Source organism: Limulus polyphemus, unplaced genomic scaffold (genome assembly GCF_000517525.1).
Source record: "Limulus polyphemus unplaced genomic scaffold, Limulus_polyphemus-2.1.2 Scaffold585, whole genome shotgun sequence".
NCBI lineage: Eukaryota > Metazoa > Arthropoda > Merostomata > Xiphosura > Limulidae > Limulus > Limulus polyphemus.
Window position 1 is genome coordinate 111,414 of NW_013666195.1, and position 15,540 is coordinate 126,953.

Here is a 15,540-nt window from a genome sequence, read left to right on the forward strand (position 1 = left end):
GTTTACTAACTTTCCTAAGCTACAACCTCAGTTATAGAGTAGGAGTAGAGAAATGAAACTAGTAAGTACTGAACTATGAGAAATTGCACAACACATTCTAAGTACAAGCATTAAAATATTTTGGTTTAATATTATTGTTAAAAATCAATTGAAATAGCGAATGACTCTGAACTTTTACAATACAGTGTTATATCTTTTACTATAACTACAATGTTTAGGTATGTAGAAAAGTTGAGTTATTTATCACAAACAACTTCTTTAGTTTAACCACACAGATGATGGATTAACAAGACAGACGGACTACATTTTCAAGTCTATGAATGCAAGGTTCAAAAATGTTTCGACGATATTTGATTTCAATAATAACACGTCTTCGATTTAATGATATCACCTGTGTAATAAAAATAGTATTGTGTTCTAAGAGCTCAAAGCTTTCTTCTAAGTGTTGTGTTCTAAACAGAGCTTAAAGCTTCGATTCTAAGACCAGCTCCTGATCAGAAAAACATACTCGTAAAAAAATCTGATTTTTAAAACACAAAGAAACAAAAATGTTTTATTCAGATGACTTTTTGTGTCTAATAACGTGCATTACAACTTTACAGTTTGAAACTGTATTTGTATATCACTACACATGCTATTCAATCATACGGTATGAGTTTGCAAGCAGTCTTAAGTAGCTTCTATTACTAACTTTGTCAACATTGGAGGAAAGTTTATTCTTGAATAAGCGGAGTAAACCTTATCTGAAACGTTTAATATTTAAGTCAATGACAAGCTTAATAGCATACATCTGTAAGGCGTAAGCGGCAAAACAACATGATAATCACTTCTGCTATAAGATTCGTCACTTCTGTCCACGCGCCAGTGAAAAAAAAAATCCTGCAGTAAAGGGGCTGTGTCCACGCGAGCCTCGTTTTCGTCTGTGACGTCATGAACAGTGTGCTTAGCCTCGTGTAATGCGATATCCAACCACATACAGAATCAGGTTTGGTAACGTCGAAATACACATCGATGTTATACTGACACTACTGGTCTCTGTGTTCGTTTGCTTCAAACAACGTCGCCTACCATTTCAGGCAGCATTAGTTGTTCATATAAGTTATAAGTATGCACAACCAGTATACAGATGAGGCCTGAATGATTGACCTGAAGGCATTCTTCTAGTAATGTTCTCTTTATAACAGAACAGTGTCGGTACGCTTTTTATTTATTAATTGCGAGCCAATTGATAGACTGACAAACATGTTGATTTTTACAGCGTCAGCATTGAGTACACAATTTCTAATACGCCATTTTCTTTCCTTTTCTGGTGATCAGTGAGATCAAGCCTGAGACTTGAATCAACAGGTGATCACTGCGGTGATTTTCAGTTCCTGCGGTGGCCAGGTCTACCATTGGAGGATGGTAACGAAGGGAACGTGAGGGGGAAGAGATTGAAAGCCAGAGGAGAGGAACGAGACGGACCCCTGGGTTGCCTACCTGCCTAACGCAGTCTCACAAAAAGACTCAATCGTTCGGCAACTAGTGACTTTTAGAGAAACATTCCGAAGAACACGCATCGACACTGACACCAACTGAGTGAAATGTGCAGTTTGAGGACGGTCTGATGGCAGCTTCTAACTGGTCAGTGTTGGAAAACAGGTGTAGACAAGGAGTCAAATTCTCATTGGTTAAAAATTACTGTGTTTATTTTCTTAACTCCGAAGAAATGACTGCTGCTGTTCAGTCAGTCACGGCTGATTCCCAGTTGTTCTAAAGCACCAGTGGATATGATGCCTTGAGACACTGTGTTCTTGCTAACTAGGGTTAAACCACCTTCGTTGAGTTAGAAGTATAGTTCGATAGTTTGCCATGAAGACTCAGACGTCCACTCTACTTTATTTGTTTACGTTAGTGCTTCTTCTAGGATGTGAAAATCAAAACCTGCCAATGTAAGTACCTGGTTGTGACATTTGTTAACAACAAATTTGGAATTTAATAATTATTTCTTATCGGTAAACGAAACATTGAAAAGCATAACATGCTTTTATGTAAAAGTGTTAACAGTTAGAAGTATTTTGACGTATCATTTGATAAACACACAGAATGTCGAAGCCTAAAACAGTTACGAGAAACACTCCTAGAACAGTGAACGTAGGCTTTCGCCGTTTGTCCCGTAATATGTTCTTGGCTTCAGTTGGCATAGCCTTTACTGCTGGAATGTTACTGGGTATCCTACTGCCGGTGTATATGTTTAGGTTTTCTCCTAATCCAGAGGTTTCAGTTTCTCGCCAAGTAGACCAACAGTTGGATAGATTGGAGCCTCTCACACAAATTCAGTCAGTAACTCAAGCTTCAGTAGTTCCTAGTCCAGTTGAAAGTGACGAAATCCCAGAATTTTTACGGCCTTCCGATCTTGAAAGAGCAGGTGAAAGTCACAAAGGAGTCTTAAGGAATGAAGTTAAGGAGGGGCAGGCTAGTCAGGGAGACATGTTTCATTCGCTGACAACGAGCCGCCTGGCGTTGACAAATGATTTCCTACGGCAGGGTCAAGTCGCTGCCACCGGTAGAAAAGTATCAACGCCGCTAGCTTATTTCGGTCATGTTGTACCTTCCGAACAATCTCTCAAAAGTGCAGACGGATCGCTATATTTTCCAAAAAGAAAATTGAACAGTGAAACTGAAGGTGCTACTAACCAAGGTTTCAGAGCTGTAGTAGGTGTCGAGAACACAAAACTTTACGGTTCATTCGCAGCGAAAGGCAACATTATCCAAGACCGCCAAACCACTATCACTCTCCCGCCTAGACCACGTTGGCTCTCCGTGAACAGGAAGAACAGAATCAACATCAGCAGCAACAGTATTGACGATATCCTCCCAGTGTATACAACTCATCCGAGCTTTCCCGTTACTCCTATCCCTCTTCGAAACCAGGGGTTCTTGAGGAGTAATAACGATCCAGAAACTCGAGAGATAGCTAACATAGTAAATGGGATATATTGGGCTGAAGAGCTAGAAAGAATAATTCCAAATGGTTTTAGTGATGGCGTTGACAGTTGGTGTGAATTTGTTAATAAGACAAAAGTTGTGAAAATCTCTGAAGGATGTGGAAGAATGCAAAACAGACTAGTTACTTTCGATAACGGAAATAAGTCTTGTTGTCGCTACAGGCAAAACAACGATCAAATTCAGGGAGAAATTTTTTCATTCTATCTTAGCAGGCTTCTTAAAATTGGGAACCTGCCGCCATCCGTGTTAGCCCTTATTAGGGGTCAGGAGTGGCAGTGGGAGCACGTGCAGTCCCAGCTCCACCTAGCACAATGGAATGCAGAAAAGCCAGTCGTGTTGACCAAGTTTGTAGACAGCCTGATGCCTGCTTTTATCCCATCTGCTTTCCGTGACAAACATCGACAACTATACCCAGTGGCCGAAGATCTCTTCAATAAAACTGTGGCTGAATTAGTAGAGCTTGCCCAGTGGTCAGACCTAATTGTGTTTGATTATTTGACGGCAAACTTGGATCGTGTGGTAAACAACATGTACAACGAACAATGGAATCCAGAGATGATGAACTCACCAACACACAACCTTGCTAAACACAAACAGTCTGGATTACTGGTGTTCTTGGACAACGAATCGGGTCTTCTTCATGGCTATCGACTATTAGAAAAATATGAGCATTTTCACCGATCTCTCTTAGATTCTTTGTGTGTGTTTCGTAGACGGACCGCTCAATCTATTGTTGAATTACACAGGACTAAAAATACTGGTGAACTCCTAAAACTGTCTTTTTTAAAATATAATCCGAGTTTGGTTGACTGGTTACCGTTCCTTCCAGAACGCAGTTTAAAAACACTTACAAATAGAATCAATACGGTTTACAATCAGATCCAGAAATGCGAAGCAATGTTTAATTAATTTTGTATGGAATGAACATCAAATCAATGTTCAGCAGAGATTAGCGCTAGCACTGAACAGATGTGAATAGTAAGAATTAAAAGTTATACAAGGAAACAGACATCATGTAACTTTAATAAAAAAAATGGCTAATTACCGAAACTTGAAACAACACAAAGTAACTGCAACCGCTCTTTGTTGTGATTTTATCACCTCTCAAATCCTCAGATTAGGCTCGGCTAGCTTAAAGCTAGGTGTGGCTGTTTGGTTGATGTTGATCTTGTAATCTGTCAGCTAGAACAGAACAACCGTTTCTCCAACACGTGTTTCTTAAAATGTGATATAATAGCCCCCAGGAATAACTCTACCTGTGTGTCTGCTGTCCTTATCTGGAGAGGGGAAAGGGAGGTTTGTGTTCCACCATGAGGGACAGTCGGCCAGGTTTACAACTTGGTCTGTCAACCAGGGGTGTGGAGAACCAATCTGTATACATACGTCTCCAACCACAATCATCATTTCCCCGAGAACGGTGTTTATATTCATTACTGCAAAAACTATACTTTCATAAAGATATCAAAGATTTTATTATGAACTTTTCTTTTTAGCCCAAGTACACCTGGGAACTAAAAAAATATGCGAACTAACTTCGATGCAGTTAATTTGGTAAGTTTGGAAGTATGTTGTTATTATGTATATTATTATAAAACTCGTGTACAAACACTTATGCATTTCTTGTAAAGGTTTGTATATATACTTAACCAAATGTAAGATTTTTGACTTCATTTTGTATATGCTTTTTATGCAGTTGTGAAAACAAACTGACCAATTTAAGCTGGCTAAAATCTACATGTTTGTAAATGGTAAAGTATTATGTCAGAGTTGAAATTGTGGCTATGATAAATAAAGTGATTTAAATTTTCAGATTAAACCTTCAATTATCCTTAATTTATCCTTATGTTAATTCATAAGTTATCAAATTTTTGACGAAACAGCCTTGAACCTTGTTGTAAGTTTGAGTTGAAGGGTTTTAATCATAAAGTTCACTACTCTTAAACTCCTTAAGGAGAGTGGGGAATTAATCTCAGCTTTATTTTAATAGAGCTAACATACTTCTTATCAACGTGTTAAGCCTAATTAACCCTGAAACGTCTTGCTCAGAGCACATTTTACCACAGCTGTCACCTATAGATTTAATATGTTTAACACAACAATTCAGAAAATGTCATTCATATATGTTTCAAAACCCTAAAGTGACGAAATTTTACGAGTAATAACCCTTTCAGACATCATAAGTGATCAGTCCCTAAGGAAGAGAAAAAACAACACATCGCATGTTATTTATCCATACCAGTAAAAATTGTTTACAAGACTGAAGTTTAGAGTTTGTCAAACTTTCTTTGAGTTGCACAAATTATGTAGCTTCGTATTGTTTACAGAACCTGTTCTTTCGGTTTTGTTTTTAACTTTAAACCTACGTCAGGCTTTATCGACTGATAGATCTCTTTTAATAATGACTCCTAAATACTGGGTGATCGTTATGGCCAATCGATTAAATTTGTTCGATAAGGGTTTCTTTTTGTCATATATATATATATATATATCATGTATCGGTTTCTTTAATTAATTATTTATTACGGTAGAAATGGAAATATTAAGATACGATCAATAAAAATGTTTTATTATTTTTACAAACCAAACTTTTTATTACAAATCTTTCCACGATTTGACATATAGCCTGTACTTACACACACCACTTGGTTCCGATATGCAGTTTACTTCCTGAAAATGGTCACTTCGTGTAATGTATTACATGCTTGATGTTTGGATTTTTCTATTTAAGGTCAAGAGAACTGTTTAACTAGACGATGTAAAAATTATGTTAAAATAAAAAAATGGTATTGATTGTTGTTAAATTTTTCTCATTTTTCTCATTTCAACAATTTACTGCTTTAGATTTGGAATATTCGCTCCTTAACATGTCTGCTAAATACAAGAACAGTTTCAATAATTCAAAATTGTTACATAACAACAAAAACTTGAAATAAAATTTCAATTGTTTATATAACTGTTTCTGCTGCTTAAACTAGCATTCATTAATTTGATCTTATCGTGGATAATTATCAAACTTCAAATTTTAACTGATTTTCATTATTACAAAGGAATGAAGATTTTTGGCCAAACCAGAAGTTTTGTAAACTTCGTCTATTGAACATTTATTCGACACACTTTAGTTCTTCCCTACTTCACAAAATTAAATAAAGTTTATTTGTCCTGCCTATCTTTTTTTTTATCTGTCCAAGTCTTGGTAACAACGTTATTTTCCATTGCTTTTATTTGGCTGTTTTTGCAAAATTTAGATAAACTTAATAATAGTAAAATGATGTATTCATTAATTAATGAATGAGAGTACAAGGTAATTATACTATATGTAAAAACTGCGTTTCAGACATAGAGTGTAACAACAACAACAAACCGTATAGATCAAGAATTGTAATAGTATCAGGCTTTCATTGTAATGTACATTAAAATGTTCACTTGAAATTTACCTTATTCAGTTTCTTCATTGGTCTAGTTAAACATCCGTAAGATACTGTTATATAAAACAACAAACGATTAGAATAATAAACATCGCTTAATTATACAAATATAAGATATTTAGGCGTTGGGAGATGGACAACCATCTATGGAAATTTTGTTGGGTTATAGTTGGGGAACTTGTGGCTGTCAGTTTCCTTTTCATTTGTAACTATCCTAACATATATAACATAATAATCGCAGGAGACAAATGTGGCGTACACATTTGTACATCGTTTAAAAATATAGTAATATTCTATTACACTTTTTACTCTTTCATGAGTTAAAATCAAACTTGTCCAATTCAACAAGGCTGTTTAAATCCCCCCACTTCCTTCCCATCAACTTGGAGATGTTTTTACCCCAAAGTCTAGCCTTTAGTCATAGAAACAATTATTTCCTTTCAAAGCCAATCCACTCCTATTGCCGCATACTTGCATTAATGGCCGGACTTAAAGATAGTGCAGTGGATTGTGGATAGTCGAATTTTAGTTGAATGCACTATCACCATCAATAAACAGATGTGCACCTATGGTACACTGTGAGCTATATGTTTTATTTACTTGCATGACAATAAAAAGTTTAGTGCCTTTGTTTATATTCCCCAAAAGATTCATGTCAATAATTATACATTTTGTTTATAATCCATGAAAAGTTTGTGTCAATAACAATTTTATCCCTTTACTTTTGTTTGTATTATACGTTAAACGATTACTAACATTAAGATTAGGTTTTATGTTCAAATTCCGTGTTAAACTCTTGTCAACAATAAGGTTAGGCATTGTATTTATATTATAGTCAGTAATAAGGCTGAGCTTGAAAACATCTTTTTCAGGTATTAGTCTCAAAGTGGGTTCCTCGTCATCGAATCTTTTTCAGGTATTTACATGAGAATAACAGCTGTGAATGAGCTATCACTTCCATATTTACTCGAAAGTCTACACGGTTATATTGCCAGAGATGCACTATCAGTATAAAAAACTCTGATAATGGTATTTTCAAAATAAATGGCACTTTATGTGTACGTAGGCTAAATGACCAGGTCAGAAATCCCTATGGTTTATGTATAACTGTCCTATTTCTGAGTTAATGCTTGGGGGGGGGGGGAGGCAGCCGGTGAGCAGTACTCTCCACCACAAGGTCTGTGTGCAGCTTTGAAGAGAATAATGGGATTGACTGTCACTCTTATAATACACCCGCAACCAAAAGTCGGAATTAGCAGTGAACTTTGGATCTTCCGATGCGCTGCCCGGAACGTTAACCACTAGGCCATGCCTGGCTCAAACTAGATGAGCTTTGTTAGGGTTTAATCTTTTTGTTTTACAAGTTTAGATGGTGAAATGCATCAGGACTGAGAGACACCTATGAAAAACAAAATACATTTCATTATTTAAAGCGTGTCTTGTGTTTTTGTGCCTTCTTCCGTGATGTGTCCGCCGCATTAATACAATGTATCCATGTGCAAATGCTTACCGCCTTACTAACATAACTATAGTTGCAGCTCTTTACTTATTGCCTTACTAACATAACTATAGTTGCAGCTCTTTACTTACTGTCTTACTAACGTAACTATAGTTGCAGCTTTTTACTTATTGCCTTACTAACGTAACTATAGTTGCAGCTCTTTACTTACTGTCGTACTAACGTAACTATAGTTGCAGCTCTTTACTTACTGCCTTACTAATGTAACTATAGTTGTAGCTCTTTACTTACTGCCTTACTAACGTAACTATAGTTGCAGCTCTTTACTTACTGCCTTACTAACGTAACTATAGTTGTAGCTCTTTACTTATTGCCTTACTAACGTAACTATAGTTGCAGCTCTTGCTAGAACTCCATCTCATATGCTGCCATGATCCCTCGTTTGTCAGAAGAACGCGAACTTCGCGTCCTCGATTTATGTTGAATAATACAGGCATTGATGGCACATCGTTTATGGCAATTAACTAACGATAAAGTGTCACACTTGTCAATGAATATACACATGAAACCTTAACGAGCTGTTGAAAGTTATTTAAGCCTAGAATGTAGTAAAATGTGAATTTTGTATCTTAATAATATGCCTTAAACACGCGCCAGTGAATCAGCTATTTATAGATATTTAAAACCAACTATCTTTGTTTGTTTAAATTGAAATACATGTACAATTCGAGACTTCATGCATATAATTGATATATGTTTTCGTTTCTTAAAAACACAACCAGATAATTCAAACTGTGCACCTTTATGATTCTTATATATTTTATTGTGTTACGTCACGTGGTATAAGTAATTTCCTTGGTTTAAAAATGTCACGAAAACAGTAAATTTGTTGAAAGTCCATCGTCTTCAGCAAGTGCACAGCCTGAATATATTTACGTATAACACCTGAACACTTGCGCAATTCTTGTCTGGTGTTAAAGGTGTTTAGTATCTTCGTAGACACAGCGTTTAAACTTCACAAAACGAAGCTCACCCGTGAAGTTTAGTATTGATAAATTTGAGAACTATAAATTGGGACTCTCAATCCTTTTATGTTCCACTTGGAAAATTTCGAATTCAAGAACACAAAAGTTAATAGGCATACTTTGTTATAAACTTGAGTCCTAATTGACCTTGCGTATACACGATGTAATGTTATTACACATCAAACTGAGGCCTTAATTTGTTGTAGTTCTTTATGCGTAGTGTTATTTTTAAGTGTTTGACGAATGTACATTGTTCTTTTATTTGTTTCGTTATTAAACTTTTGTGTTTAGTCAGCTTTTTGTCTGTAGTTTCAGTTGAATGTTTTTAGATAATCGTGGTTTCTATCTTTCTAAACCATATTTTGTACTTTTTTTATCAATCACTCTGCTTAATCCAATTTTCGCCAGCTATTAACCATCTCAAATTTATCATTATTTTCACAATCTTTAGTTTGACAATATTTAGATTATCTATTACCAAAGAAATGATTGAAATTCGTATAATACAAAAGCACCAAATATAGTCAGAGGCCCCAGTGTACCGATCAAGCTCCCATAGCTACCCCGTTAGGACGCCCGCCCATGGTACCTGAGAACGTGTGCCGCGTTTCATCCTGCTAGCTTGTGAGTGAGGGTACGAACACACTTTCAAACATGGCGCCTCCGGAACACAAAATCCGATGACAGATTCTGGTTCTGTGACCCTGAAAACCTTCTACCAAACTCCCATCATACATGGTTGGCCATCATTAGCATCTACATATCCAGCTAGATGATAACAAATTTGGCCTTACCAGGTAAAGAAGGTTTATGGCCTTGATATAGTAAGTATTATAAATATCCCTGAAATTTCAGACATGGCACCTCTGGTATCTTGAGGTGGACCAGAAACACAAAATTTGATGTCAGATTCTGGTTCTACGTCCCTGAAAACCTTGTACCAAACTCCGATAATACCTGGCTGGCCATCATTAGCATCTACATATCCAGCAAGATGATGACTAATTTGGCCTTACAAGGTAAAGAAGGTTTACAGTCTTGATGTAGTAAGCAATATATACGAGTCTATCCGTATATCCCTAAACTTATTTTGCTTTTGATGTTCGCCAATTTTAGGTCTGCTCATTTTTGGATGAAAATTGGGATTTTACCGTCAATTTTATAAGACACTCACAGTTCCAACGTGCAGAGTGCAAGTTTTCGGCAATGAGACGCAAACCAGGAGTCTCGAATTAACAGCCTGGCACATTAGCCACTAGGCCACGCTTGATCCCTTAAATGTATCCCTAAACATATTTAGTTTGGTATCTGAAGCCTGGTTTAATCACTCGCACCACTATTTAGTAAGGTGTTCTCTATCAGTCAGTCAGTAGACACTAAAATGACGTCACATAAGGGACACTTAATGTTGCAATTTGTACTGTCGTGACGTTAGTAAAACTTGCGAATGCCATGAATCACGAGTACAATTATGCAGCCTGTAGGATACAACACAGCATAGCACATGAACTTCAAAAGCAAGAAATTAATTTTGGTTTTATTTACTCTTGAAACAGAACATTTTCGGGGACCCTGCGGAACTACATTTAGTATTATCTATGTTATTGTTATCGAGAAATTGGTGTTACCTATTATATTTTTCGCCGTTAAAAACCCTTAGTGTAGGGCTAGTAAAATTATATAAAAACAACTTTATGAGTCTTATTGTTTATTATGATTTAATGCCACACATACTACCGATCAAAAGGTCATTGTTCTTGCGACAAGGTCATGAAGGTTATTTACTATTCACATGTCAGTTTTATAAAGGTTATTATTGTACTGGTAGAGGTGTAGATATAATTATTGTCACGCCTTCCTTGTGGCGCAGCGAAAAGTCTGAAGAATTATAATGCTAAAAACCGGGTTTCGATACCCCTGGTGGGCACAATACCGATAATCCATTGCATAGCTTTGCGCTTGACAACAATCAGTAAGTTGTTGTCATGACATTGGGTTCGTTGCAGCAGTGATTACTAGATTCTTATTACAGTAAAAGTGTTGTAAAATTTTTTATTGCTACGACAATGTTTTTTTTTTGTACGATCGATAACGAAATTAGTGACACTCCAAATGTTTTTCAAATATTGTTGTTGTCGTGGTTACAGTTTCGTGGTGGCAGTGACACTGGAGTTATTCTTGCAGTAAAAGTGTTGGGAAGATTATTGTTGCCATGGCAGTTGCTATTTTTCCACCTGACGGTATGATAGTTATAGAACACTCTAGAGGTTATTTTTTCATGACAATGCAGCAGTATTGTAATGTTTAGTGCTTTAGCAATGTTTAAAGGCTAATTTTGTAACAACTGGATGCTAGCTTAGTAGTCATTTCAGTATAGGATTAAAACTACCTGTAATATACCAGCAGGAACATTTTATCTTAAGTTTCGCAAAACTTTACTAGTTACCAAGCGAAACAACAACATACTGCTTGTTTGGTGCAAACAAGACTTTAAGACTGATTAAGACTTTAATAAACAAACTTTTTCTCCGATGTTAACTACCCCTACTATGTTTGTCGTATCCTCGTCGGCACAGGATAAGGCAGATGTAGCGTGGTTGACATATTTTATATATCCTTCTTTGATTTCACTCCTAATTTCTAAGAACTTGCTTCAACAGGTTGTCTGAGACGGTTTAAAACTTGCCGCCGGTTATTATCTTTAATGGGAAAAATTGCGTGAAGGTTTTCGTTCAGAGGGTGGATACTGAGACTCCTACTAACACCCGTCTACCACAAATGTTCTAATTCAGGCGGCCAGTTCCGTAAAGCCGCGTCGAGTCGACAATCCACCCTACACTGTCCGACCCACGGCCCAAACGACTTCCCCATGACCCAAAGATTTCCAGTGTTGGGCACGGTCGCCTTTTCTTTTCCTCCTCCTCAAGGTCTCCCTCCCTCTCCAGCTTTATGCTTTGTAGCTCGCATATTCTCATTAACTGGATGTTCAGGCGAATGGATTTTGTAAAACTTTAGTTAATGGAAAACGGAATTTCGAGATAGAGGTCATGAGAAATAAAAAAGACAAAGCGCAGAGAACAATTAAAACCAAAATAAAAGTACATGAGAGGTAAGACACTAATTATGGGATAGAAAATAAGCATATAAATCTTCAGAATTATGAAACTTTCTTTTTATTATTTAGAACCTTCAAATAAGCCAACGAATCTGTCAAGTTCGTGAATTCAGTTGTCAGAGCATGCTCCAAATTCTTCCAAAAAAAGACAAGTTTATAAAATTGTAAATGCTTTCTAATTGAAAAATAGTTATAAAAATGTTCATTTGGTGTTAAAATTTGCCTAAAACAATAAATATTAGAATATTAACATGTATTTAAATTTGAGGAAGAAAAAACAAGAAACTTCCACCTGATTATGTTGATGGGAAAGGAAAATAACAAAACACCACCTGATTAGCCTCCCGATGACTCGTCGGTAAGACTCACAGCTTACAACGCTAAAATTCAGGTTTCGATACCTGCAGTTGGCAGAGCACAGGTAGCCTATTGTGTAGCTTTGTACTTAATAGTAAACGAATCACCAGATTATCTTGATTCAACAGAAAAAATAAGAAACTTCCACCTCATTATCTTAATATTAAAGAAAAATAAGACACTTTCACTTGATTATCTTAATATTAAAGAAAAATAAGACACTTCCACTTGATTATCTTAATATAACAGGAAAAACAAGAAACTTTCCCATGATTTTCTTATTATAAATAAAGTAACTTCCACTAATGAAAATTTGTTAATGTTGGATGAGCAAATGCTTATCTAGGATATTTAATATGCCTCAATTGAGGCAGTGTTGATAAATATGGAATTCAGAAAGGAGAGAACAAATGTCGAAAGTCCATAATACACATATACACATTTATTTCTGTGCGTAATAATATGATCGTCTACTGGTTTGTTTTGCAGTCGAAATTTTCAGACCTTTAATAAAGCTTAGAAGCCAACTAAAATATATCTATATATCTTATACATGTTTCAACAATACTTTTAGATGACCTAAACTTGCAAAGAATATGCTTCAATAATTTCTCAGACATTATTCGAAACTAAGGTTTAAAACTCGCGACCATTTGTAATTTAAAAAAAAAACAATTACAGTCGCGTTCTTTAACTCCTTTCAAGGTACCGTGAATTATACATTTTATTCGTAAAAAATAGCTTTATTGAGAAGTGCTAGTAATTTATTCTAGCCAGAGTATTCACAGAGTACGTTAAATAATTGTAATGTTCACGTTAACGATAATTTTGCGGAATTGACTAATGCAGACATTTTTATGAAGGATGTTAATCAATTTTGTCTCCGCGATCTCGTTTTCGGGATAACAGCGAAAACTCTATACACACATGACGCTGAACGTCTGCGTTTGGTGGTCACTGGGAATACTGCTTGTTTGTTTGTTTTAACGCAAAGCTTCACAATATCCTAGACCTAGACTGTCTGCGTTTTTTCCATCACGTGGAATCGAAACCCGGATTTTAGCGTTGTAATTTCAAACTTACCACTGACCCAGTGGGAGACCTGGGAAAACTGAAACCAGTGTCCCAATTCTGTCACCAGCAAAAGGCGAGATATCGGCTTGACTTTGTACTTGAAGTACTAAACACAGATAAGTCATGGTTAAGAACGGAGAAGACAATTCTTTTATCAGATTTCTTTCTTTGCAGCCAGTACTTAAAATAACAGGATTGAATCTGTGTACCTTACTAGTGTGATAACTGATACTGATATAGTAGAGCTCATATTTAGACATATTTAAATAGTCTCTAACACAGGAGCACATACATTCATTATTGCATAAAAGTGTGCAATATATACTAAAAATATATACCACATTCATGTTTGTATAAAATATTCAAAACGGGATACTTGATTTCATTAAAGAAAACATTACATCACAATCTATTTCCAAATATAATTCAGTGCAACCCTATTGGTCGTTTAGAACTCTACTCAATTACCGCACGTTTAAATAATATTTAGAACTGATTACTGCTATATACATCGTGCAAATAAAGCTATATGAATTTATGATGACTCTAGGGTTTTTTGCTTTTAATTCAAGTAAAAATATGCTTTATTTTGATTAGGTGTTGAGACCATAATTAAAATTGATGTTTTTTAGTTACTGTGATTTAAAGAATAATCAATATTTTATATAGATATTGTTTGAAATGACGTTAAACTAAGTTTAAAATAAAAAACAAAATCCCAAAAATCTCATCATAAGCTATTTTCCAGTATAAAAGGCTATATTTGTCTCATTATTATTCAATGTCAGGTAATGTTTTCTCTTGTCAATTTCGAGTATCTATATAAATATAATAGTACTGTTTGTTGTCTGTTTTATGTCCATGTAACTACTTCGCAGGGTGTGGATAAATCTTTACCAAAATTTGTGTGGAGGTTCAATAGGTCCATGCGGAGGTACATATAATTTTTTAGTTTTGCGTTTTGCGGTTTTTATGGACGTTTTGTGCGTTTTTACCACTACTTCGTCCCCTATTGATGGATCTGCACCAAACTTGGCATGAAGGTTTGTTGGGTTCATGCGGAGATACATGCAAATTTGCGGTTTCACATTTTGTTTTTTGTAGTTGTTTACAATTACATATAAGGGAAGCAACTTTTCATGTCCTAAGATAACCTTTCATTAATCATGAATTTACATAACTTCTGTACAAGGGACGGGTACTCCAGCTAGAACTGTAATATAGTGTAAACAGAACTAACTATTTGTGTAGATGCAAGTTAAAAATTATTGTTGTAAGAAATAGCTTGTATAAGTACTTTTCCGACCACAACTGTAATAGATGTGACGTATATAATGTGAGTGAAATGTTATTATACACTTTTCTTCTGCTCGGAAAAAACTCCAAGGGACTGAATAAAGAATGTAGTGTTAAAAATATTCGTTATTCATATGACCAAAATAAAGATATTCTGTATAATGTTTTGTTGGTTTCCACACAGAATGTGTTCAGAAAGACTTGATACTGCGTGAGACCTATATAAAAGTCCTAACAAACAGCCATGTCCGAATGCACGTTATTTCTGTGCAAAGCTAAATATCTGTAGAGTACAGATACATGATAAATACAATATCTGTAATGAAGTTTTGCAGATACTTAGTGTGGCGTGAACAGGTGGAAACCTAAATAGGAAAGCCAGCAGATAGTAATAAGCGGAAGGACTAGAACAGAATAAAAGAAATCACTAATTTCAGCTAACATAGTCATCTCACCATTTCATATCTTTTAAATAACATTTAGTCACAGTAATTTATCAGATGAACGTATGTTCGATGCATGTTAATGATAGTTATAATTATAACCTAAATGGTGATTAGACATATTTCAAACTTTTTCGGATTGTCAGTTTTGCTTATTTCGTGAGCTTCTCATTGGCTCAGCGGTATGTTTGAGGGCTTATACCCTAAAAATTGGAGCTCGATACCCTTGGTTGGCAGTGGGCACAATGCTTTGTACAGCTTTGTGCTTAAAACACAAACAAACAAAACTTAACTTGAGTCTTGTTAAACATTTATATATATATATATATATATATATATATATATACACACACACAAC

At 35.5% G+C, this 15,540-nt stretch overlaps 1 protein-coding gene across 1 annotated transcript; it reads left to right on the forward strand.

Moving 5' to 3' along the window:
- The first annotated feature begins 1,050 nt into the window (after positions 1-1,050).
- On the forward strand, positions 1,051-4,469 carry LOC106459279 (four-jointed box protein 1-like). Its single transcript, XM_013918889.2, has one exon. The coding sequence runs from the start codon at positions 2,086-2,088 to the stop codon at positions 3,895-3,897; it is 1,812 nt and encodes a 603-aa protein (XP_013774343.1). The 5' UTR covers positions 1,051-2,085; the 3' UTR covers positions 3,898-4,469.
- The last annotated feature ends 11,071 nt before the right edge of the window (positions 4,470-15,540 follow it).